We start from the raw sequence: 26,020 nt of genomic DNA on the forward strand, positions 1-26,020 counted from the left end.
GTTTTCATCATAAGATAAATCAGTGAAGAATAAGAACTAAGGAGATTCGAGTCCGCACAATAGCTTCACGACATGGGCAAGCGGCGTCATAGCTGAAAACTACAGTGGAAGTGAACACCACGGGCAATATGGCGGTGCAAAACAAACAGCAAATCTTCATCCAGCATTTACGCACCCCTTTCAGCGCCGCCCCCTCCCTGCCTACCCCAAACCCGGACCCAGAATCGAACCAGATTAAGAAAGCGCAGAAAACAGAAAAAATAAGGCCCATAGAAACTAATAAGAATACTAAATTACCCCCCCACCCTACACCAATGCGGAGGCTACGGCCTACCCCCCCAGCAGAGTGCCTGTCGCCCTTTAAAGAACCCGAAATATAGACAAGAAAGAGGAGAATGAGAAGAGGAAGAAAGAATAACCTTAACACTTGTAATATAGGGAGTGAGAAAAGAATAAACTAATCTAAACTCCCAAAAAAGAAGAAGGTGGGGAGGAGCCCACTCGGTATCAAGTCACCCGGAGTCCCCGGCCATCCACAACTTCCACACCATGTATATCTTCCACCCCGAAAAAGCCAGTACAATAACAATCAGCAATATTAATGCAGTTGGAAAAAGTCATCTCGCGATTTGTGCCCATGACGTATATAAAACAGTTCCAACCCCATCCCCGCCAGCACGTAAAGCAGTAGTGACAAAAAGCAGCCTAGCCCTGACCCGATCGCGGATGTAACCCTGAGCATACTCCCCCATGAAGGCCCATCCCCCCCATGCACAAAAGGACAGTATGGCCGCTTAGAAGAAGGAGGCGAATCAGGAGCACAAAATGGCCGCCGACAATCGTTATAAAGTCCTTTGTCCACCTTACATAGTTCCATCAGGGCATCTGGAAAATAAAGGGTCCGCAGGGGAAAAAGCGAAGGCCACAATAAAGAAGCCATCGAGGGGGCCAGTAGTTGCGCAGCCGGATCCATAGTCAAGTGCGATGTTGCCGGCAACAATGAGTCAGGCTCCGAAGGAGGGGGAAACAATGTATCAGAAGCGGGGTTGGAGGGCAGTCGGCCGTCGGCGCCGATAGAGTCAGCAGCAGGCACAGAGTCACCATAGTCACAAATAAACACTGTATCTCCACAAAACGGCAAAGGCAGGTCCACACCTTGCTGGAAACAGACGTTGCACTCACGACCCATATCGGACATCATTTTATCAAAATGCTCACCCAGTACCTGGAGGCCATTACGCATCTCCGAGTGGAAGTCACGCAGGGCGGCCAGAATGGATCCACAAGATGGTGAAGGCTGCAACCCCTTCGTATCAATTACCCGAACCGGTGCTTGCGAGCTGGTGCACAACGCAGGCAGGGTGGAACAGTCTACGGGCAGGGATGGGTGATCTCCCCCAAGCCACGAGTAATCAAACGAGGCCATGGTTCCGGTAGTACGGTATAGTAGCCGGGGTGGGTGCAGCACGAACAAGCACCACTCCAGGACTCCGATGCCACCAGGGTCGAATGCGGTCGAGCGCCCGTCCCTTAGAGCCGCTTCGCATCAGGCTGGACGCCGGGAGAAGGAGCCGGCAGCTTACGTTGAGCCGAACTGCTGAGCACCCCACGCCGCGCACCTTCAGCTCAGAACAGGGAATCCGCTCCCTCGGGGCTTCCCCACTCAGCCATCACGTTCCAGGCACAGCTTGCGGTAGACCTCGGCAGTCAGTGTGGTCAGGACCGCGTCTCGTGAAATGGCACCGCCTCCAAGTCCTCGGCGCTACTCGGCTGGTCCGGCCATTACTGAGCCTCCAAGATCCGGTGACGAGCGGCAGTGCAGGCGAGGGTCCAGGGCGGGGGACACCAGTACGATTATCTCCGGCATCCGGGCAGGCTGAAATGTCGGGGAAGCACAGAAATAATCAGCGCATCATCACACACGTTCCGCCGCCAGGAGCAATCAGGATGGAAAGCAAGATACCATTGCGGAGCTCAAGGGCTGGTGGAGCCGGGAGACTACACGTCTGCTCCGGTCGCCATCTTGGCTCCTCCCTCAACATTGACTTTTTTCTGTGAATGGTTGCTAAGTGTGGAGTTTGAGAAACTAAAGAAATTCTTTTAAAAATTGCATCATCTAATAAAACGATTTTACTAACCTGTTTTGAGGAAATGTCCCACAGTAGTATCTAGGCATACTACTCTGTGTAAGCCTAGTAATCTCAAAAGTTGCTTACCTGCTATTTTACTAAAAGGCCTATTCATGTCTATGTACTGCATTTACTAAGTACTGCATTTCTCTGCATCCATACTGTAAATCAAATCAAAGTGCATATACAATCATTCAAACTGTATCTCAATTGCATGACTACTGTAAGGTACTTATTGCTTACCTGTGCCAGACTTGCTTGGTTCTAGACAATGAAATAACGAAAAGAATATTTTTATACAAAAACAATTAGTCTGAAGTTCAGTCTTTCAATGTGTGAATTCATTTGCTGACTGAGTGTGAACAACAAATGCTTAACACTGTCCTCTGATACTGCCTTACTGCTCGACCACACTACCACAAATAGAGAGTAAGGTTCAATTAACTTTACTTCTGCCTACCTTTGGGGTTCCACCGGACTCTGTGCAAACTATACCTCACTTTGGCATAGTATATACAGAGCCAGCTTACTACAATATGAACCTGTCAAACAGGCTGTGACACTTCAATGTCAAAGAAGGTCCCACTGTGATTGGGGCCTGACTGATTGGCAGGGCAAAACAAGGGCCTGGTCCAAGTCTTAGCCAACATTTGCGATTTGGGATGAATGGATGTTACTACAGCATGATTATGACGAAGACACTAATGTTTTTCTCCTAGAATTGTTGCATTTTTGATTGTACCATGGATATTTCAGATGGCAAGACAGTTTTTACCTACAAAGGACAGGTACTAGCATGGGTTTTACTGGAGCACCAACTTTTGCTAATATATTCATGGCAAAGTATGAGTACGAGAATATTTTGCAAAACTCCCAATGGTCACAACATCTTAAGCTTTATGTCAGGTACATAGACGACATCCTTATGGTGTGGGATGGCACACATGAGATGTTAGAAAACTTGTTGACAGAGTTAAATTGTTGTCATGACCAAATCAAGATCACATACTCCATTAATGACAAATCCATCAACTATTTGGATATACTCATAGAAAACAAAGGAGATGGCCTGCACACAAGACTGTACAAAAAATCCACAGATCGCAATAGTGCATTACACTATAGCAGCTTCCACACCCCATCTTTAAAAAATCACCTACCTTTCTCACAATTTTTACGTGCACGCAGAATCTGTTCACAGGAGGAACAAGGTATTCAAGAGATGGAGGTTATGGTTCAGGCATACAAAGAGAGAGGCAATCCAGAAGAGGTATTACTACAGGCTAAACATAAAGCCAGCCAGAAAGACAGACGGGAACTGCTTGTAAAAACAGTTAGACAACCACTTCAGAGGGAGGTATTTGTAATCAAACACTCCACATCAAATAGATTCATTAAGAAAAGCATTCTGAAAAGATGGGAAGTGATTGAACAAGAGACAGACTTTAAAAATGTGTTTTTTGACAAACCACTGTTTGCACACACCAGATCTAAGAACATAAAAGAAATATTAAAACACTCTCAGATCAACACAGGCAATGCCCGACATAGACGAATGGTAAAGTGTCACAACTGTGGTCACTGCGGCAACGTAATGACAGGGGATGTGTTCACACATCCACAGACAGGCAAACATATACAACTAAGACATACGTCAGACTGCAATACCAGCAGAGTAGTCTATGCCATTAAATGCCCTTGCGGGCTGGTATATGTGGGTAAAACCACAAGAAAGGTCAAGGTCCGTATAACGGAGCACAAGAGCCTGATAAGAACGTGGAATCCTAAATCCAACTTAGCAATGCATTGGAAAGAGAGACAACATACCATCCCACAATTGCGTTTCACAGTGTTAGAAAGCATAAATCAGGAGGTACATGCGGACACCAATCGCCAATTATTACAAAGGGAGACATACTGGATTCGCAGTTTGAATACGCTACTGTGGAAAATTAATACAAGCTTGGTGAACATTATCGGCGCCATCTTGCCCCTTTTCGAGCCCATTCGTGCGCGTAAGCGGCAGCCATTTTGAGCACCATGGCCTCCCTGCCCCTCGCTGATAGCCAGCGCGTCTCTCTCTCTCTTAAACCTCGCTAGCATCCCCCCCGCACGCTGACAACCCCCGCTCTCTCATGCCTCGGGTCATAAACCCCTCTTCAGCGCAGCTTCACCACAGAATCCCATCCTGTTCCCAGCGCGACACCTCCCCTCATTCCTTTCATGGCCTCAGATCCTTTTGATGCAAACCCCCTTTCCCTGTGTCCCCGTTTGTCTTCCTTGTTCCCAGGCCGCCACCTGGCCCTGCGGATACTGTTTATTACCCCGTACAGTAGGAAGCTTCCCCTCCCCATCAAAAGACCCTCGAGCCGATCAAAGCCCCCACCCTATGAGATCCGATCAACCCCATGCATTCCGTGAATCGGCGGAATGCCCTGCTGTGCGACAACCATCACCTGTTGTGACCGGGGTGGGGAATCCAACTGTAAATGTATGTGGGAACGGGCCTGAAGGGGAGATTCCGAGGATGTTCTTTCAAATATCAAAGTGTTGCGAGAATGTGTTATGTGCAATAAAGGTCATAAACCCTAGTATAAGAGGCCAGGCCTCAGAGATGTGGTTAGAGCACCTCGTGACGATACTTGCTGTCTGAATTGATGTGTTCTCCTCCGGAGAGAATAAAATCCTCGTTTCCTGCCTTCCAGTCTCCAGCGCCTGCTTCTTCATTGATTAACATTGGTGGGTCATAGAGGCGATACCGCCGGGCAACATAAAAGGGTCTTTGGTTACTGGTTGTCTTTGAAACCCTTTTTAACAATTGGCGCCCCAAGTGGGGCCCATCAGCGACTCGTGGATCCAGTGGGAGAGGTCCTGACGACAGAGTGAACGACTGCAACGATCGGAAGGTACCCTGTCCGATAGACCCTCGCCTGACAGCCGATCATCCGAACTTCACTGGTTCCGAACAGACCTCTCTCGAGTGATCTGCGGTCCTGACTGGGAACCATCAGGAGTGCCACGAGAAGTACGAAGAGAAGAGGACGATCGGGCGCTGGATTCGGAAGACAAGAAACTGTCCATGCGGTCCGGGTAAGGTCGTGTAAACACGACGAATTGCGAAAGTGATTGATAATTGAAAGAGATTGATAATTGATGAGAAAATACTAGTATTACTTTTTGTTAATTTATTTGGAGATTCACTGTCTGCAAACGGAGAAACAACAGGCTCTCCCTTTATAAACAGCGAAGGATAGGTACGCACCCGTCGGACCTATCTTTCTCCCCCATTTGAACAATTGCCCCCCCCCCCCATTGATTAACTGTTATAGATTGTTTTCTGGAGATTCTCTGTCTGCAAACAGGGAAGAATAGGTCCCCTCTTTGCAGATAGTGAAAGGGTAGGTGACGCGAACCTTTGCGAGCCTACTTATTCTCCCCATTGACCATATTGATTTTTTATTTTTGACCTAACATTGATTGCTCAAGATTGGTTCATGAGGTATTCACTACGTGCAAACAACGTAGAATAGAAATATTCTGTCTAGTCTTTGCACGCAGCGATAAGATAGGTAGTGTTGACTATTATCCCATTGTGATCCGTCATGCCTGTCTTCTCCCCACTGGTTAGTAGCCTGTTTAGCCCGGACCGCTTATTAGAGATGAACCATCCGGCTCCACTGGAAGGCACCCCTAATAAGGACATGTTCATGAAGCATGGATTGATCGCTATAGCCTATAGTGAGCTGTGGCATAAATATACGAAAAAGGATCGAGAAAGTCAGTGGCCACTGAGAGGATCCTTCGATCTTGACAAAATAGAAACGGTAGAAATAGCCCTTCGTAGGAATGAAACAACACCTATTATGCTCGATAGTCTCGGTATGTGGCGCAAAGAAGCCACACGACGAAGGGAAGGCGACGAATTCAGAAAAGGTGAAGGGACACGACGGACAACCCTCCAAACGTCTAGTAGGCAAAGGGAAGGGCCAGCGATGGCACAGTTCCGAGGAGTAGACATGAAAAGAGAACGGTGTAAAGGGATGTGCCGACAAGTCAACCCCGGGACACAACGACCCGAAGGTAATCCCCCGACACTATGCACAGGACGAACAGATTTAAAACAAAACCAATGTGCTTTCTGTAAATGTCTCGGGCACTGGAAAGCCCAATGCCCGACTCTGCAGAGCATAGGTAAGAACGGAGGGTCGACAGAAAGAGCAGGCCGACAGAAAGGGAAAAGGCGCGAGATAAAAACCAATCAGACTAGTGCAGACAGGACAGACAGAACCACCCCGTTTGATTATGCTCGATGGCACAGATTTCGTCAGACCAATTTTAACGACATGTTAGAGTTCTGGGACTGATTGCTCTCTGTTGCTCCCCCACTCTGAAAACCAAACACAATTACAGGCCAGTGTAAACAACCCCCGTTAGAGAAAGGACTCAAGGAAGCCAAGCGTCTATTATATAACTTAGGATTTAATTACGGTAAAGAAAACACACAACCAACGGTAAATAGAATAACTAGTAGAACATCTCTAAAACAAACTGTACTAATAGGAGAAATATAAAACGTATTATGCTCACTCCGGAAGTCCTCGAAATGTAACAGTTCGATGGTCCCGCCCACCCGAAACACATAGCACGTGTGGGGCCGGGCCTGCCAGCAGCCATGGACCAAAAGAGATCGCCGGCGAGAAGGTACTGGAGGCTCCACAAAGCAGGCAATGAAATGGTCTTCCCATACTACCCTTCCAGGGATGGCGTCCCCCGGGCCACGAGTAGGGAGGGGGCGGATGCAAATGACCCCCTCCCTCGTATCTCCTGGTCCGGCCATCACGAATTCCTCCATCGAGCGGATGCAGGGTGGGCAGGGAGGGAGAGGCGACGCGGACGAGCCTCTCCCGCCTCCACAGGTAGGAGGCTTCCCTGCCCTGGTCCGGCGCCGATGTCCTCCAGCCGGGCGACGGCCATATACCTACGCTGCACAGGACATATAATGCCCGACTGGTATATTTTCGCAGCACAAGACATACAACGCCCGACTGGTATATTTACGCAGCACAGGACATACAATGTCCGACGGGCATACTTGCGGAGCACCGGACGTACAATGGTCCCCCAAGAGTCGGAATCAGGGGTGTAGGGTGGTCATCATGTGCACCCCTGATTCAAAGGGACAGCGTGGGATGCGCCGGGAGAGGGAGACGGCACAGACGAGCCTCCCTCACCTCCCCAGATGAAGGCTCCACTGCTGCACCCTGGCGCCCCGAACCAAAATGTCCTGCTCCAACAGCATGATGTTCTGTCTTTCATCACCACAAGAAGTTTCTTCCACTCCTGATAGATACGACGAAGGGCGGCTGCTGCAGGGTCTCAAATTGGCGTCTGGGCCCTCGGAAGGCGGGTCTAGGCCGCTGGAGAAACTTTGTCCGAAATTACAACTCGGGCGCTTGCCCACCTGGGCGCAAGCCCCCACCATCGATAAACATCCCCTCGACTTTGAAGATTCTACCAAAGTCTCAAGAGCCCTCAGCCCCTTCAGACTTCCGGTGGGGAACAGCTGCATTGATCACAAATGAAATAACCACGGCACAGCAACAAGATGGCGGTGCTCTCGTGTCTGCATCAGCTTCCGTCTGAACCACCCAGGAACATTATGGGCTAACGAACTCGAGTAAGTTCCGGCTGAACATCAACATGACCCGGTAAGAAAGACTCTACCCCCTCCCTCTCTTGATTGACGGTCCACACCACCAGCCCCTCTGTTAGCACAGTTTTTTGAACTGCCGAAAGGGACCCTGGTCCAACCGCCAATCGTCGGGGACATTTTTGCCCCTGATGCTACTTCCGGACTAAACCGGCCTCGCCCAAAATGGCGCCGGTATCAATAGGAACTAACGGATGCCTCGTGGTGTTCCTTAGCTAATGAAACTTGATGTACTAAGATATATATACGAACCATTGCGTACTCGATGAAAAAGGGAGGAGGGTTCACTTGGCGAACATTTGAAAGGGGTTCCGTAAAAATGTTGATTTCAATGAACGATTTATTTTGATATTTATTGTAACTGGTACATAACGTCGCTTATGATGCACACCCACGGTATACATCTAGGAAATGTGATTACAATGAGCTTGACTGTGTTTCCATTGATGAACTGAAATGCCCCTGATCCCTCATCACGCAATGAAATGTTTTTAGTTACTTGCAAATAATTAATTAGGCCCCTTTTAACATGTTCTTGTGCCACAAAATAACCCCCTACTGTATGTGCTTCCATCGTCGACATGTCCGGCCAAAATATGATTGCACTCTTCACATTTTACGTACTGAATGATTATGCAAATAAAGGTCTTCAAAACTATGAATAGGCATCACATACTTTTGTAAATGTGGGAATCAGTGGGAGGGTTTTTCTGTGCGCAACCGTTCTGCTCCTTTTTAAGGTTATCTGAGAAATGGTTGTTCGGCCCTGGATTGATGACCGAATCAAAGGGATGATACGTTGCCTCCAAAATATGCGACTAAGCTCAGGAACTAACGTATGAAGAAGGACCTCGACTTCTGAGAATGGGTAAAGTAAAGCGGTGTGATTGATAAAATGTTATAAAGATATGGTGGTCGAAGGTACTAAGGTACAGGGTTGAACGAAGAACTGATATGCCTTAGAACATCACAGCTTTGGGAATGATTTAGGGATCCCGATGGCCGGATACATCTACAAAACCGGGTACCTCACGCTAGGCACCTCTGATTCCTCTTTTTAGCGTTTCCCTACACACGATCCTTAATGCCATCCTCGAACCCCCCCCCCCATGAACCACCTATCACATTGCCCGCCCCCTTGACTTCAGAAACCAAGACCCTAGGGAATATATCCCGAAGAGATAAGTACGAGTATGCGGTAAGTAAAGGACTTTCGTGCCCGTACATTTGATGTGTTCGAATGTTGTCCCCCCCCCCCCTTTTTCCTCCCTTTTTTCCCTCTGCAGATCACATTGGGGTCCTGATTAGGGTACCGTAAAGGATCTGGAGCCACGTCACGCCCGATGCATGAAAACGGACTAACGCTGCAAGACGACACAAAAAGACGCCCTACCCAATGCACGATCTTTCTGTACCTGACCTAATGCTCTTCCGTCCCAAAACTGCATGCTTTCTACATCCTAACACAGACCCGAAACGTCTAACGTTGGGTAACGCACTGAATAGCCCAAACAATACACGGTCATTCTCCATGTCACACGTGTACTGTTTGGCCTATTGTCTCTCTCTCTCTCTCTCTCTCTCTCTCTCTCTCTCTCTCTCTCTCTCTCTCTCTCTCTCTCTCTCTCTCTCTCTCTCTCTCTCTCTCTTTCTCTCTCTCTCTCTCACTCTTCCACCCCTCCACACTTTCCCTCTTCCTAGCGACTGGCACCTAATTGGCGAACCTGGTGCACCTCCTGATTGGCCCCAAATACCACAAGTATTTGCACAAATTCGTCCTAAATAAAATTGTATCGGTACCACGTTACTACCTCTCCTTTCCTGCTAAATATGGATGAAATTTAAATTGGCCAAAAGGAAAGGGACAGGTAAGACGACTAAGGTTCCCTAAATTTGACCCACACTCAGGGAACTATTTGTCAGTGGCTTCTATGATAAAATATGTCTGTGGTAATGCGACCATCCCCATTCCAAATTGTCTCCATACCCCAAGCAGTAAGAAATGATCGAGACACCCCCGTCTTCCCAAAATGCCCCCAGTTTGGTATCAGCTGCCCTGAACGAGAACCTGAAAAACGCCCCTTGCTCCAATTCGCTGTGTTCCTAATTGCTTTCCATAAGACCCCACCCACCCCAAGGATAAGTTTAATAATTATCGCAAGCCCCCCCCCCCGAGTTTTTGTAGTAACCAGGTTGCGAGAATTTATATAGAAAGTTAGGAAGATGTGTGCAAAGTTAAAATTAGATCGAAAATCGAAAGAACTTGTTACAGTAAACCTTGTTGAAAATAGGATGTTTTGATGTAATGAAGAGTCGTTTAGCCTAGGTTCATCCCTTAGAAGGATGCCTATCAGACTATGGTGAATAGCACGTTGCACTTTTTCGTAAAATACAGAGCCCTGAAGACCAGCCTAGCCTTGCAAGACTCGTACTAGGGAAATGGGTCTCTACCAGAAGAACTGACATCTACTGTAATAGACGAATGCAATGAATGGGTACCAGACCTCGTACCTATTACGAATGAATGTAATAACCAACAAAACGCCAAAGAATTAGTCACAAAGGAAAAGTTGTAAGGAATCCAATAAACCCATCATCAATTGTTTATACGTTGGCTGCAAAATCTCAAATGTAGCGAGTGTTTACCCCAGTTGCTTGGTGTTGGGAGAGAAATAGATTTATGTAATTACCTTCTTCTGCAAAATCTCTAAAGACTGTCTTTTCAAAACTCATTCAAGGGTATCACTGTCGGAGGAGAAAGAGACCGGATGTGGGAGCACGCGGCCTGACTGCGGATCGTGGAACATCAGCGACAGAGGCCGAGGCGAGACCACAGCAGTAAGGAGTCGCAGGATGAGGCACTGTTTCAGACAAAACTAAGGAAAGGGCTGACCTGAAGCCCCTGCTCTATGATCGACGTGTGCCAAAGGGTCCCCGCTCTCTGAACTTGGTTATGGACCCGCCTGTCTCAAATTCTCCGTCCCCCTGATCTGTTCCCGACTTGGCCCTGCTCCATCCCCTCCTCCTCCGACCTACCATAAGGACTGTTCACACCCACACCTTTCCACCTGAACTTCCAAATTCCTCCAAAATCCTACTGAGCTACCCAGAGAAGGGTATTCCCTGCGTCAAAAGGGAGGGAGCTCCGACTAAGTAGACCACGAACTATGTTAATCTCAGAACGGTGACCTAGAACTCCACCAAGGGTCGCCCCTAAAGAGAAGATGAACGAAGTATGTGGTTCTACCCGCTGCTGAACGCCTCAATGATGATGGAAGCAACAGGAAATACCCACCACAGAGACTCAAGAAACAAACAGATCCCACAACTCAGGGACAATTGCACTTTTCATCACAATCCTATGCTCTGCGTTACGGAAGAAAATGCACCTGCTCCAAAACCGTAACGCATTTCTCCTATGAGGTCTGACGAAACCAGACAAGATGTACCCCTACCCGCAGACCCCCAACGACTCAATCCACATGAACATTTCTGTTGACAGAACAACTTGTAATCCAGGTGCTCAACAGTGCCAACAGAAGACGACAAAGACACTGAGAACTCTGATATTTTTTACTATATCTCCTTTCTCTCCCAATCACCATTGGACTAACTATGCTCCCGCCGAATACAAAAAGGACTTACTTATATGATAACTTACCAGCTCCTATTTCGAATGACTATAAGTATCTATGATCTGTACCCAACGCCCTCGCTACGTAATTCTAGTCTGATATTACATTACGATGACTTTTTCTGCAACCAACTTAACAATGAACCCGCTTACTAGATGATGAGATTTTTCAATGTGATGTTTATAATGTGATGTTTATGTACAGTTCCTTTGCCTAAGTCCCCTCTCCCTTACTTATGACCGCTGCAATAGGTATAGATAGGAAATAGGCCAGCACGATGTCTTGGAAATGTTAAAGGGAGGACTGTGGAAAATTAATACAAGCTTGGTGAACATTATCTGCGCCATCTTGCCCCTTTTCGAGCCCATTCGTGCGCGTAAGCGGCAGCCATTTTGAGCACCATGGCCTCCCTGCCCCTCGCTGATAGCCAGCGCGTCTCTCTCTCTCTTAAACCTCGCTAGCATCCCCCCCGCACGCTGACAACCCCCGCTCTCTCATGCCTCGGGTCATAAACCCCTCTTCAGCGCAGCTTCACCACAGAATCCCATCCTGTTCCCAGCGCGACACCTCCCCTCATTCCTTTCATGGCCTCAGATCCTTTTGATGCAAACCCCCTTTCCCTGTGTCCCCGTTTGTCTTCCTTGTTCCCAGGCCGCCACCTGGCCCTGCGGATACTGTTTATTACCCCGTACAGTAGGAAGCTTCCCCTCCCCATCAAAAGACCCTCGAGCCGATCAAAGCCCCCACCCTATGAGATCCGATCAACCCCATGCATTCCGTGAATCGGCGGAATGCCCTGCTGTGCGACAACCATCACCTGTTGTGACCGGGGTGGGGAATCCAACTGTAAATGTATGTGGGAACGGGCCTGAAGGGGAGATTCCGAGGATGTTCTTTCAAATATCAAAGTGTTGCGAGAATGTGTTATGTGCAATAAAGGTCATAAACCCTAGTATAAGAGGCCAGGCCTCAGAGATGTGGTTAGAGCACCTCGTGACGATACTTGCTGTCTGAATTGATGTGTTCTCCTCCGGAGAGAATAAAATCCTCGTTTCCTGCCTTCCAGTCTCCAGCGCCTGCTTCTTCATTGATTAACATTGGTGGGTCATAGAGGCGATACCGCCGGGCAACATAAAAGGGTCTTTGGTTACTGGTTGTCTTTGAAACCCTTTTTAACACTAGAACCGCATGGACTCAATGACAAAATTGAATTTGCATGTTTTCTGTAATAAGTATATGTATTGAGCATTGTTATTATCATTGACTGTTTGTACAGCAACTTTGTCATAACCAGCACCCACTTAGTTATAGATGTCAGCATCTCACTCACTCTTATCTTTCTTTTTTTACATCTTTCTTTTTTTACACTTAGCCTATGTTTATTTATTCATTTTTTCATAGATCTTTTTTACAGACTTTACACATGTTTTCACATGTTCAACACATGCCCTATCCGTTTCGCTACCTCTCTTGAATCCCCGTCAGTATGCGTTATTGACTAGGCAAATATGGCGCCCGCTGTCAGTTCTAAGAGTCCGTTTTCAGTGTTAACACGGAAACGGCAGTCAATTCATTAGGATGGGTCAGAGACGGCGTCTTTGAGCGCAAGACGACGAGACAAGCAACCAGTTGTCGGTAGCGAGGTAATGAGTAGCACGGACGCGGGTTAAGGGTGGGGAGATTACTAGACCCGTTAGCGGGATATTAATGGCATCGCATATGTTTTTTTGCAGGTGATGAATACGAAAGGCAGGCTATTTTGACGCTTAACTTCGGGGGAGAACGTTCACTGACATAGGTAGACGGCAGTTGGTTTCTGTTTTTGGCGCTTTTCAGTAACGGACAGTACAGATAGTTATCATCTTGTTTTACTATTTAGGAACATCATATGCGTTACAGTACAGTCGCTTACTGCATCGAGTCAGGTATACTTTTATACATATATCTTTTGGACATGAGTATAGCGTGACAAGTGGTGGTTTTCACATTTTGCTTTCAGTCACATTTTGCTTTCAGACACACTGGTGGAGGCTCAGCTAAGCTGGTACTCGTTTTGACAAACTTGCATTTGAGGTGATATACACTTGAGGTGGAGTCTGGTGCTCCCTTATTCTCAATTCTGATTATTGTTACTGTGTTGATTTTGATTACAGTATTCCCCTGATGAAGGTATTGTTATACCGAAATGCATTGGGATTTACTGAAAAAGAAGAATGGATGTACATGAAGTAATGTACCAAGACAGAAGAACAAAGTACAAGACAAGAAAACTACAAATAAAAAGATGTTTTTCATTTGAATGATTTTTATTGTTTCTTGATGCAAAGGAACATGGATAATGTTTTGGTTGAATGAACTTTTATAACATTTGATACCATAGATCATTGTGGTTTATAGAGCACCCCGCGGGGGCTTGTGAAAAGTGCGTCGTTTTCAGTCAGTTTCTGTTTGTGTTATAAAATTAAGGTGACAACATAAAATGTCCCCGTAGGAAAGTCCGCCTCTGACTTCCTATCCCATGTTTGTTTAAGTTTGTTTAAAAATTTCACTTTTACAAATGCTGTGATTCTCCTATGCCTCAGTCTCCGGTGACCAGATCAGCCTAAAAACAACTGACTTTCCAGTCACAGTATTATGTTTAGGTCTAATCATGTTGCATGATAGTAGCATGCACAAGATGTCACCTCAACCAAAAATAACTCCACATACTGAGTGCCTAAAGTAAGGCAACTCACCACTCTAGTCAGGGCAATGTAATGAGTTTAATATAGCATAGCATGGCTGTATCAAACTCATTACATTGTGCTCACTAGAATGCTAAGTTGCATTAATTTAGACTCTCAGTATGTGGAGTTATTTTTGGTTGAGGTGACACGTTGAACGTTGTTAGTGATGTTTAATTTTATTTTTTGTTTACTTCGGTTAAGATACAATACGTTCGCTTGAGATTATTTTTATTCTCATATGCTGTCATACTATATTCTCCCTTGTACAATTCCAAGTCACATTTTAAGGATTTTGGGGGGCCACTCTTCACAACACCTTTGAATTTATTATCAATTTCAGCTCTTTGATGCCTTATTTGCAGAGGTCACTGAAACAGGCAGGCTTGTACAAATTGTTAATGAGTTTACAGCTACTGTTCAGGCCAAGATACTGATGTGTGTTTTCAATGTTATAATTCAGCAGTGGGTCACTTATGTTACATATAAACATGCCACTTGCAACCCAGTGTTACACTGCATCCTGAATGCCTTAATTTATTTGCCGTAAACCCAACATACATACTCCAGTGGTGAGGTGCACTACAAGTGGATGTTATTTTTGGATTGCTGAGCTTTCAGAAAGTTGCATTTTTGGATCTCAAAGATGTATTGTGGAAGAGCATGCTCTTCCTTTGCATAATACTGAGTCTTGCCCTGAACTTTTCTTACTTATACCTAAGGATGTTTTTTCTTCCTGCTGCATGTCGACCTCACCTTAACTGCTGTGATTCCCTTCAAACTTCAGTGTATAGCATCACACAATATTTTTTATTGTGGACTTGATGTAAACATGGTGTTGCAATCTGTTTTTCCATTCGCTCAATCTATTTCATGCCATTTACTAAATCTGGTCCACAAAAGGCGTGCAGTGAGCAGGAGATGGGAGGTTAACGGAACCTGCAAGGTGGATGTTTGTGTGGTGTTTTCTGGGGGGGGGGGGGGGGGGGGGGGGGGTGGCGAGTTATGAAAAGTGCAGTAGTACTTTGGCCTCAGATACTCAGCAGTGCACACAAGCAAGTGCAGAAAGGTCTGCTGGCCTCAAAACAACCAGGTCCTATTTTATACTAGGGACTCATGGGTAGGTTTAGTACCCCTACCCTATAATCTACTAGGAATTTATAGGGTAGGCCATGCTAAATGTAAGTGCACCCTTTTATATAGTTTATCCTAATGCAGGCCCTATTATATACTAGGGGCTTTTATTTAGGTTTAATACCCCAACCCTATAATCTACGAGGGAAATAATTTTAAACACTAGCACTAAAATTGATATTACCGGTGTCAAAACTCTGTTATTTCCATGGTCAAATTGCGCTTGGTGTGCTGTAATACTTTTTAACCTAATATAAACCTATTTTGACTTGTACTTATGTTTGTTGTCTATTTACTTACATACTATTGCACAACCTAATTTGTAGTGTCGGTAAAACCTGCCCTTTGTTCCGAATTTGTGTCCTGAATTTTGACCCTCCGTCCTGAATTTTTGTCCTGAATTTTGACCCTTTGTCCTGAATTTTTATACTTCCCGTCCTGAATTCACACCCATGCCGGTTGGTCACCCTACAAGCAACGCCAGCTCCCGGCTTCCGCCTCAGGAGCACAATACAGTACAATGAGGCGCTAGCATTCAGCGTCTACCTTGTGGAGATCGGCGGGGGGCGTGGCCTCCGAAAGGGGCGTGGCCTCCGGCCGTACCGAGTAAGAGCGAGTAATTTGTTTAGAATAGCAATCAGGATACAAACAGGTGAAAAGATAGGTTAAAAACAACAGCAGCTCCTGGCTTCCGCCTCAGGAGCACAATACAGTACAATGAGGCGCTAGCATTCAGCGTCTGCTTTGTAGTGATCGCGGGGGGCGTGGCCTTCGAAAGGGGCGTGGCCTCTGGGCCTGCCGAGTAAGAGCGAGTGATTTGTTTAAAATAGCAATTAGGATACAAACAGGTTAAAAGATAGGTTTAAAAACAACAGCAGCTCCCGGCTTCCGCCTCAGGAGCACAATACAGTCCCTCTGTCTTGCTCATGTATGGACTTAAAGCAAATGTTCCCATCTGTTGACATATAAGAAGCATAACAGTGGTCTAAGCACAACACAATAAAACAATAAATGAAATAGCACATGGCAATAACACATGATTACCGTTGAATTGAGAAGAAAGCTGGTTGGTCGGGTTAGTTGGGGAACAGAAGTCCCTGCGATTGCCATGGCGACTGTTTGACTTATCATGCTTCCACCATCTACTTCGTAGTCATCAGAAGAAAAGCCTGGCCTTCCACGCTGATTATGATTCTCTAGAATTAAACAATAAACACAAACATTTGCAATAACAGAGACTCTCCATGGATCCACAGTGATCAAAATGCCTTTCAATGACAAAGCTCTACATTAGCACTCACCCCAGCACCCCTATGTTATGATCAAGGCTCAGTACCTCACTCAGTCATTGAGGCAGGTTTTGGATTCTTTGGCATAATTAGTGACTACCACTATAAATTTGGTGATGGAATAAAGCATACCATCCAGAAATAGACCAACATTTTCATGGTCTAAATCTGCACATTGATTACATGGACAAAAGTGAGTATCCTATAGAGCCATACGGCTTGTGGCTAGCAAAACAATGCCGACTGAGGCAGTTACCTCTGACGCTGAGTAAACTCATCAAATAGGTGGCTACAAGCCACAGCCCTCGTAGGCGCAGTCTAGTCCGGAGCCTCAGTGCTTTTTGACAGAGAAGGTGAGATCCCACACCTCTGACGTACCACATTGCAGTCATACTGTATGTCAAGATCTGGATTGATTGATTGTGAAGTGACAGGAGAAAGGCCTTGAGTGTCAGGCAGATTGCCCTGAGTTCCAGAAGATTAATATGCAGTTTCTGCACTTCTGGTACCCAAAGGTCTATAATCTAAAGTTTCCAGAGATGTGCACCCCGCTCTAAGGTGCACGTCATTCACCATCGTGGTCACTAATAACAGGGGACAAAAGTACGCCCCTGGAGACATATTCTCCTCAATTCGCCACCAGGTTTAGTCCCCTGCAGTGTCCTTTGAGATCATAACAAAGACAGTCAAATCTCCCTGAAGTTGGATTCACTGCCTGAGGAGGCAGCACTGGAGGACTTCTCATGTGCCAGCAGGCATTTGTGATCTGAAAGATGCGAGTGGCCAACAGACTGAGCAGGTGTAGAGCTGTCAGGACTGGAATCTGGGCTCCCTCTCGAAACATGGGAATAATTTCCCAAAAGTCCTGAAACTTCTGTGGAGGAAGAAAGGCCTAGGGAAAGGTGGCATCCAGTACAGTCCCTATAAACAGGAAATGCGGGTTGGGGTCTAGATAAGTTTTGAGTACACTGCTTGAGAACCCCAAGTTGAAGAGCAAAGATGCTGCCGCCTGCAGATGGAAAACCTCCATATTCGGCTTACTAGCTGTACCTGGACAGTTAGTTGTCCAGGTACAGGAATACTGCAATCCCTTACCTCCTCAGATGGGCGGCAACCAAAGCATCACCTTGGTGAAGGCCAATGGTTCAGAAGTTCCTACAATTTAAGAATTGCAAATTGGTAGTGAGTGAACCCACCACAAACCGCAGCTATCTTCTGTGTGCTCACAAGTTCGGCGTATGAAAGCACAATTGACTAACACCATCCAGTCTTCTGCATTCAGAGCAAAAAAGGACCTAAAACAGAGACAGCAGCTTGAACTTTTCCTTGTGCAGGAGCCTGAGATTTATGATCAGCTGAAATCTGCCACACTTCTTGGGAATCAGGAAGTACCAAGAACAGTACTCCTGTCCAAATTACTGCTCTGGCACCTATCGCATCACTGCACTACTCCCAGGACTCATACCTCTTGATGCAGGATCCAGGGATGGCCCTTGGATGGAAGGGAATGCTGAAGAGGAATATGGGGAGGATGCTGCTGGAACTGTATGGTATATCTCTTTTACACAATCTGCTGACCGATTGCTCTGGGGTATGGCCTTCCAGGCAGTTAGAAAAGAAAATACTGGTCCCCCATCGGCATAAAGTGCTCCTTCCCCTGGTAGTGTGGGGAAGGATGAGGAGGAGGAGGAAGACCGAACTAGAGGGTTTTGCTGTTGCTGGCCAGTCAGGGTGGACTGACTGGCATTACCTGAAAGGGAAACACCACACTGAATGGCTTGGGCAAGGAAGAACAGTCTTTTGTTGATTACTACAGTCCCAATGATTTCACAGTGGCTCTTATCTCCTTGAACTGCTTCACTGCTTTTTGACCAGAGAGGCATTCACCATCAAAGGGCATAATGTGTTTTGAGCATCTGCCGGGAACACTATTAATCGCAGCCAGGCATGTCACCTTAACGCCACAGAAGAACTCTTAGCCTTATTGATGCAGTGTGCTTTATCCAGGCCATTTCTAATTATAAGCAAACTATAAGCATCTCGCTCATCCAGGACCACCTCCACAAAGTGGCCCTTGAGATGCTCAGGTAAGCTTAATACCATCAAAGCTGGAATATCCACAGGGCCTGGGAGTAGTGCCACAATAGGCTGCCTGCAAACAATGTTTTCTTTCCCACTCCCTCTAGCTTTTTCCAACTCCCTTTCTGGAGGTTGGGTAGGAAAGGCTTCTTTATTCAGCTTTGGTATAGAGGATGCCTGCATCACTATGTTTTCTGGAGAAGGGTTGAGGGACAAGAAGGCTGGGTTGGGGCTGGCCGGTTGCAGCATGCAATGGTTTGGTTAACAGTCAGTTGCGGATTTGGCCGTTATTCTTTGATTGCTTCCACAAGCGTCTCTTTAAGGGGGATGATGGGTTCCACAGTAGAGGAAGCCAACTACAGCACATCAGCCAAAATGTTATGCCTGTATTCCAGTGAAGGGAGAGGGAGCTCAAGCACTTCAGCCACCTCCTTAAGTACGGCACAGAAGGGCGCCATTTCTGCAGGTCCTGGACCAGGGGTGGACCAATGTCAATGTCTGGTGACTTTTATTCAGGCCACCGGTATTCTGACAGGCCAAAAGATCTGATACTTCAGAGGAAGACAGGGGCTCAGTGTCTTCAATGTCCCCTAGGCTGCCTGGGGATTATTGGCCGGTGTCGGAGCCAAGAAGAGAGTGGATTTTGTCCTAATAGTACCTTGGGCGCTTCTTGACATGGACTTAACCTTTTTGACAGGTGTCCAATGTGCTTCCTGAGTAGGTGATGGAAGATTTGGAGGTTCTAACGGAGCCATGATCGATGTCAGAAGTGATGACAGAGGTGGCAAGCCCATCAAGTGTCTAGGTATAGAATTAAAGCAAGACTGCGTTATGAAGAACCTGTATGGTGCCAGAGAAAAATTAGGCCCTGAAGTGGGTGGAGGACACCGAGAGGTGTGCCAAAGAGTGCCATGGGAGAGGGTGGGGGGGGGGGGGTAGACAGGAAAAACATAAGGGACTGCCACTTTCCGTACCATGTCCAGCATTGCGTGTAGGGTACAGCAGCATCATCTGAGTTGGGGAGACGGTATCGGTGCTGGTGCTGATGCAGGAGGTGTCAATGCCATCCTAGAAATCAATGCCATTAACTCTGGCAACGAACAGTATGGAAGTAGTGTTGGAACATGAAGTAAAGACTTACCCTTGGACTTTGACCTTCTGAGAGAAGAGGAATGTCTCTTTTTCATCTCAGGGCGTCTGTTCTTTTCCTGCGAGGACTATAAGGACCGGGTAGAGCGAGATCAGGATCTGGGCCTAGCCCTAGTTCTAAAACTTGACCTGGATCTTCAACATCCTCTACGTTCCTCCCTTTGCATAAGTCATTGACAGCTTTCCCTTTAGCTCCTTAAAGGCGAAAGGATTGATTTGGAAGCGGAGCTCAGGCGGTAACAAGTTGTGCCTTGGACCACGGGCACCACAGTCAGTCATCATGCCCATCACATCTAAGGCATAGTTTGAAGCCCGTCTTCTTTGTTGAGGGCATGTCTCTAGGACTGCACCAAAAAAGCTTTGGAGACCATAAAGTTCCTTGCCTCAGAGTGGAAGAAAGAAGCTCTGGTCCTGCTTCAAAAGACATAGAACAAACAACACCAGGGGGCAAGGGTGGGCGCTACAAGGATCACGTGATGTCACGGTGACAACATTCAAAAGAGGAATGAAACAGATGGACGTTCACTTCGCCGGCCACCAAGCCGTAACTATGGAAACAAATATTATATGAGATTCCTCTTTTGAAAATTGGACTGATGAAATGATTATCACCTGTGAAAACATACTGTGATTCTTGAGCCCTGAAGAAGTCTCTTTCCAAGACGAAATGCGTTGGCTATGGTCCTTTGAATTTAATGAACATTGAATAAAGAATGAATTGGAACAAAGAGAAAATATTTGGAATCCGGGAATGTTTTTATGTGCTTACTACTGTGAACTCTTTTTGATTGTACATTGTTGAGTGCTGAACCAATTGCTTTGATGTTTATATAGGATTTAGTGCCTTATTAAGGAATATAGAGAGAGGTGCTCCTTCGTTCTATGCACTGTCACTGATCAATCAGATATTACATTGTCGGGTGCGGATTGATATAATCTCTACCCTCAGTGTGTGTTTAATAATTGATGTCACAGTGACTCCACTTGCGTCCCCTACCGGTGCCATAGAAGTATACCAGAAGTTTCTGGATCAAGGCTGGTGACTGGGTTATTCAAAAGGTGATAAATGTTCAGGAAGAAGGATCCATCAGAGAATGTAATTAAAGCTTTAATGATTAAAGTACTCGGGGCACTTTCAGTCAGGAGAGCACAGTGTGGCCTTTCTGTGCTTTTTAGGCACAGGAAAAAAGCAGGGCTTCTGGAAAGCTGGAAGAAATATTGTGCTTTGGCCCGAACGCTTTTTGATTTCTTCCTTCAATAGTCTTGGGCCTGAAAAGGTGTGATGGCCCAAAGAGTGTCTTCTTTTAAGGAGGATGTGAAAGGGGCCAATGAAGTCTCTTTCACAGCTTCATAATTCATCTTGGTCGAGATGGATAGGATACCCGTGTTAGCATGGGCTCCTTACACAAGGAGGTAGGTAGTCACCAAACCAAGCACATTGGAGAACACTCCAGTTCTTGCTAGTGATTCTGGACGGGTTCTGTAGACACATTGGCAGTCTACTGCCTTCTCTTCAAACACAACAGCGGGCTTCTGTTCAATCCTACAACCTCTCTCTAGAAGAATATGAATCTGGTGTTCTTTCCCTAGTCCAATCCTTCCTCTGTCTGATACAGGTGAAGTCCACATAGGTGTGAGGCCACCAATGTATATTCCAAAGTTCAGGCAGTATGTCAAAAATCAACTTGCCACTGAAAAACTAAGGAACACATGCATGTGCAACATCAAATGCAGGTGCTTTATCCCTTGTTGCCAACTTCACGGGTGAGAGACATTCCGTAGTATAATATATGGTTCTGTGTGTGTAGCAGAGTTGTCACACATTTATCACAGCGTGTTCCAGGACTTCATCTGGGGGCAAGGGTTTTGTGATTTAGATCCTGAGATTGGGTTGGAGAAGTGTAGCTGGCAATTTGTTACCAGAGTGGGGACTGAAAGTGCTTACAAATATTCTCAGAATGGCTGGAATGGACTGGGAAGTGTAATGGCAGATGGTAGGCTAGGTTTACAAATGACAAGGGAGCCTTAAGACAGACAGGAAAAAATGCATGGTGTGGGTGGAGACTTTGTTTCATGCCTTCTCAATAAATCAAACTGTTGCTGAGAGTGAGTAAGCATGGGGATCTATGCGGCTAAATTGATACATGGATATCATAATGACTTGAAAAGGAAAGATGGTAATGTTATCAGCAAACAAAAGGTACGCTGTGGATGTGCAGCAAGTAAAGTCTGTGGTCTGCTGTACGAGTGCAACCACAGAAACACTGTGTTACCACCAAAGCTTCCACACTGAGCGTGAACATGTTACAGTTGGATAGGGTGACCCAGGCAACCCAAATGCTAAAAATGCCTGAAATATGGTGTTTAAGTAGGAGATTAGAAGGTGAGCTGCTACATGTGCAATAGCCCTACTGATGCTAGGTACGGAGTCAGTTAGCTCTGAATGATTAGCAAATGCAAAGGAAAGGACCTGGAAAGAGAGTACTGATCATTCAGAGAGAGAGCAGAGCAAGTGACTGATAAATGTGGCAGAATATCAAGCTAGCACCTCGGCCACCTGACCTGTTCTTGTGAATGACACTGAAGCCTGGCGGATCTATGCTGCCATTAACTGGTGAGGCAGGATTCTGGGAAGCAATGAATGTCCAGGCAATGACGCTAGGCTGTAACCTGGGCTCCTAGCAATAGATACTTAAGATTACTGCATGTGAAACATGCAGGACAGTCTGAAGCCTAGCGAATTGTGGGAGAATATATTGAGCCAGGAGCGTGTGTGATGTCATTTGGTGGCAAGACAACGCCATTAGAACAGTATAATAGTTTGCCACTAGGGTGCTGGACGAAGCTGAAGCATGGCTGGTGACTAGTAGGCAGAGGAGGCGAGTGCATAAAGCACAGCCAGGTCACAGACAGGAAGGCGGCCTACACTGATATTTGCACTGTGGAGATAAAGCTGAATAGGAGGCAACTGCTTCTGTCGATGATACTGGTGCAGAGGGATGATCAGCTGCTTCGATGGTCTGATCCTGCAACAATATACATTTTTTTCACTGATAAATGGTCGTACTATGCCCAAATTAGACCACTTGAAACATCCACGCGTGACAGAATCACCAACAAATAAACTCTGATCAACCGAAAGGAGTCGGCTGTGCACCACAATAGTTTGAGAATGTAGCAATTTTCACATATAAAAACAGCTCGTGTACTAAAACGTACTAATATGGACAGCTTGAGCTCAAAACTGGTCAGAAATGTAAACGTGCACAATTATTTAACATATAAGGCCAATGAAATATGTTTTTCTCCAACAGGTTACATGTGAATCTGCGGTATAGTCAATGCGGAGAACGCGTTGCAGTCGCGTTTAGTAATGCTTTACCTGGACTGAGGGTCAAAACTAGAGAAATTACGGCCCTCAATGAATTTCAGCAGCGTTAGTGAGACAGTCAGGCACAAACCCCTGATAAACATACATAGACCCCCTGCAGGGATGATAATGCAGGTTTCTCATCTTGTTTAATCTCTTTGTAACATGACTTGAATGTGAAAATCAGTTTATGTCAGTGAACATTAAGGGGAATAAAATACCTGTGAAATCGTAGAGCTGGGGAAACGTCTCCATGACAATGCCAATCAGGGGAAGGTACAGCAAGGCCACGCGGGCCTTGACCTCCGGGTCAGAGTACCTGGGATCCGAGTCATGGCTGGACAGCAGGTTGTGTACCATGTTGATGACCTTCTTATGCAATCCAAACAAACTGCGAACAAAGTTGAGTCACGGATTAGTTATCAGTAGGAAAGTAAACAATGCTGTCTAAGTGAGCAGGAAAAGGTAACTGCTTTGGGTCCAAGTTTTTCAAACAAAAAAAAAACGTGAAATATTTCTCAACATTAGGCAAAAAGAAACTTTTTTATTTTATCCTCTGCATTTGTTCAGTAGTAGCGTTTTCACACTGGAAAGAATGAAGAAAAGCTGTCAAATAACATGAAGTAACAATACAATCTTTTAATTTTTCCCAGCGAAGCACAGTTTTAGTTCCATAACCATTTGTCTACATCACACAATTTCAATATTTCGATTTCTCAAAAAGAAAGCATTTTGTGGAAAAGCACAACTAGATTCATGACTAAAAAAGCCTGTGCCTGTGCGATTGGTTAAATAACGAGTAAATTACCTAATTAAACCAAGTTTGTCTATCTGTTCGCCGAACACATGAATTATAGATCTGTTTGAAAAAAGCTTGGCTAAAATGAAAGTGATTTGTGTTACAACCATTTCTAAATGGATTATTTGAGACTTTCAGGCCTCGATGTATAGTTTGTCTCTCTCTCTCTCGCAAACACACACAAAAAGAGAAGAGCACCGGCAATCGTTTTGGGGACCAAGATTTGTTTTCACCATCAAATCGTAACCGACAGCAAGATAGAGAAAGAACAAGTATTTACAATGCAATAGGACTCGCAGCATTAAAGTTTGAGTTAGTAGCATTGTGTATGACAATGCCAATAGTTATAACTTTTGCAAATGTGACACCTATAGCATTTGTAATGCAATATGAGTTGTATTTACGTGACTTGGATGTATTGATATTACAAATAACAATGGCTTTTCATTTTTTAATAGTTAATTCTTAAATAAAAGTTATTGTAATTGAGTCGGTGGAAGGGTGAAGTGGGTCGTGTCTCCGAGTGATGTGGTGGTGTCTCGAGTGATGTGGTGGTGTCCCCGAGTGGTGCCCCCGAGTGATGTGGTGGTGTCCCCGAGTGACGAGTGGTGCCCCTGAGTGATGTGGTGGTTACCCCGAGTGATGTGGTGGTTACCCCGAGTGATGTGGTGGTTACCCCGAGTGATGTGGTGGTGACCCTGAGTGATGTGGTGGTGTCCCCGAGTGATCTGGCGGTGTCCCCAGTATGATGTGGTGGTGTTCCTGAGTGATGTGGTGGTGCCCCCAGAGTGATGTGGTGGTGCCCCCAGAGTGATGTGGTGGTGTCCCCAGAGTGATGTGGTGGTGCCCCCAGAGTGATGTGACGTTGCCCCTGAGTGATGTGGCGGTGCCCCTGAGTGATGTGGCGGTGCCCCTGAGTGATGTGGCGGTGCCCCTGAGTGATGTGGCAGTGCCCCTGAGTGATGTGGCAGTGCCCCTGAGTGATGTGGCAGTGCCCCTGAGTGATGTGGCGGTGCCCCTGAGTGATGTGGCGGTGCCCCTGAGTGATGTGGCGGTGCCCCTGAGTGATGTGGCGGTGCCCCTGAGTGATGTGGCGGTGCCCCTGAGTGATGTGGCGGTGTCCCTGAGTGATGTGGTGGTGTCCCTGAGTGATGTGGTGGTGGAGAAATACAATATCTACGCTCAATAGGTGGGGAATACTAAGTGATATTTAAGGAATGACCAAAAACTCTCATAAATAGAAGATGTTTACAACTCTTAAGACAAGGATCTTCGACCAAAACATTTTTAAATTTGTGTTTGCCAGTGCTGTATTGAATAATATGCTTTGAAATTTCATACGAAGTCCAAGGTTTTAGTTCAAACAAACTAATATTGTCTTAAAGTCCCGTGTCTAGATTAAATGAGGGTTTATCAGAGGGGTAAACGAAATCCTGACCCTTGGTTACAACATCAGTGAACCAATTTGGCACATTGCCTTTATCAAATGTGTTTCTAGTACTCCTGAGCCTGAGCATTGCACCTTGCACATAAGCTGACCCTCTTTCTGTACTGACTCTCAAAGCTTTTTTATCTGGCGATCATCATACACAGAAGTATTGTCAAACCAGACCTAAGAGCAGAGCTTCACAACACACACAGAGCGTTAGTATTTGTGAGAAGCCGGCAAGGGGTCAATGCATATTAATCACTCGCTTAGTTTGACCCTGGACGGTGTGAGTGAGGCTTCAGCAAAAAGAATGCTTACTGTTCATATGTTTTTCTGGTCTTTATATAAATGCGGATACTGCAACCATACGGAACCCTGGGGGGCAGGAGGGGGGAGAATGTTGCTTTTCTACATATTCAGTTTGCCCAGCTGCTTCGATTACCTCTCGCGCCTTAATTATTAAGCTAGAACTTGTAAAGGAGAGTGCCTCTGCGATTAGTGTATATTGATATTGCATGAAATGAAGCTGCGAGAAGGTACTATGTGTGTCTAGGAATGTCCTCGTAGCGATCTC

General features: G+C 46.0%; 1 protein-coding gene across 11 annotated transcripts in view; it reads right to left on the reverse strand.

Annotated features, from left to right (window-relative positions):
- The window catches only part of DOCK7 (dedicator of cytokinesis 7), an 864,306-nt gene that overhangs the window by 245,186 nt on the left and 593,100 nt on the right, over positions 1 to 26,020 (reverse strand). For all 11 annotated transcript variants that reach the window (XM_086953476.1, XM_086953469.1, XM_086953439.1 and 8 more), the window contains 2 exons: positions 23,440 to 23,609; positions 16,376 to 16,527 (listed from right to left, as the gene is read on the reverse strand). In XM_086953476.1, coding sequence (XP_086809602.1) covers positions 16,376 to 16,527; positions 23,440 to 23,609 — 322 coding nt within the window. The remainder of the gene's footprint in view (positions 1 to 16,375; positions 16,528 to 23,439; positions 23,610 to 26,020) is intronic.

This window comes from Lissotriton vulgaris, chromosome 1_1 (genome assembly GCF_964263255.1).
Source record: "Lissotriton vulgaris chromosome 1_1, aLisVul1.2, whole genome shotgun sequence".
In the NCBI taxonomy this organism is placed as follows: Eukaryota; Metazoa; Chordata; class Amphibia; order Caudata; family Salamandridae; genus Lissotriton; species Lissotriton vulgaris.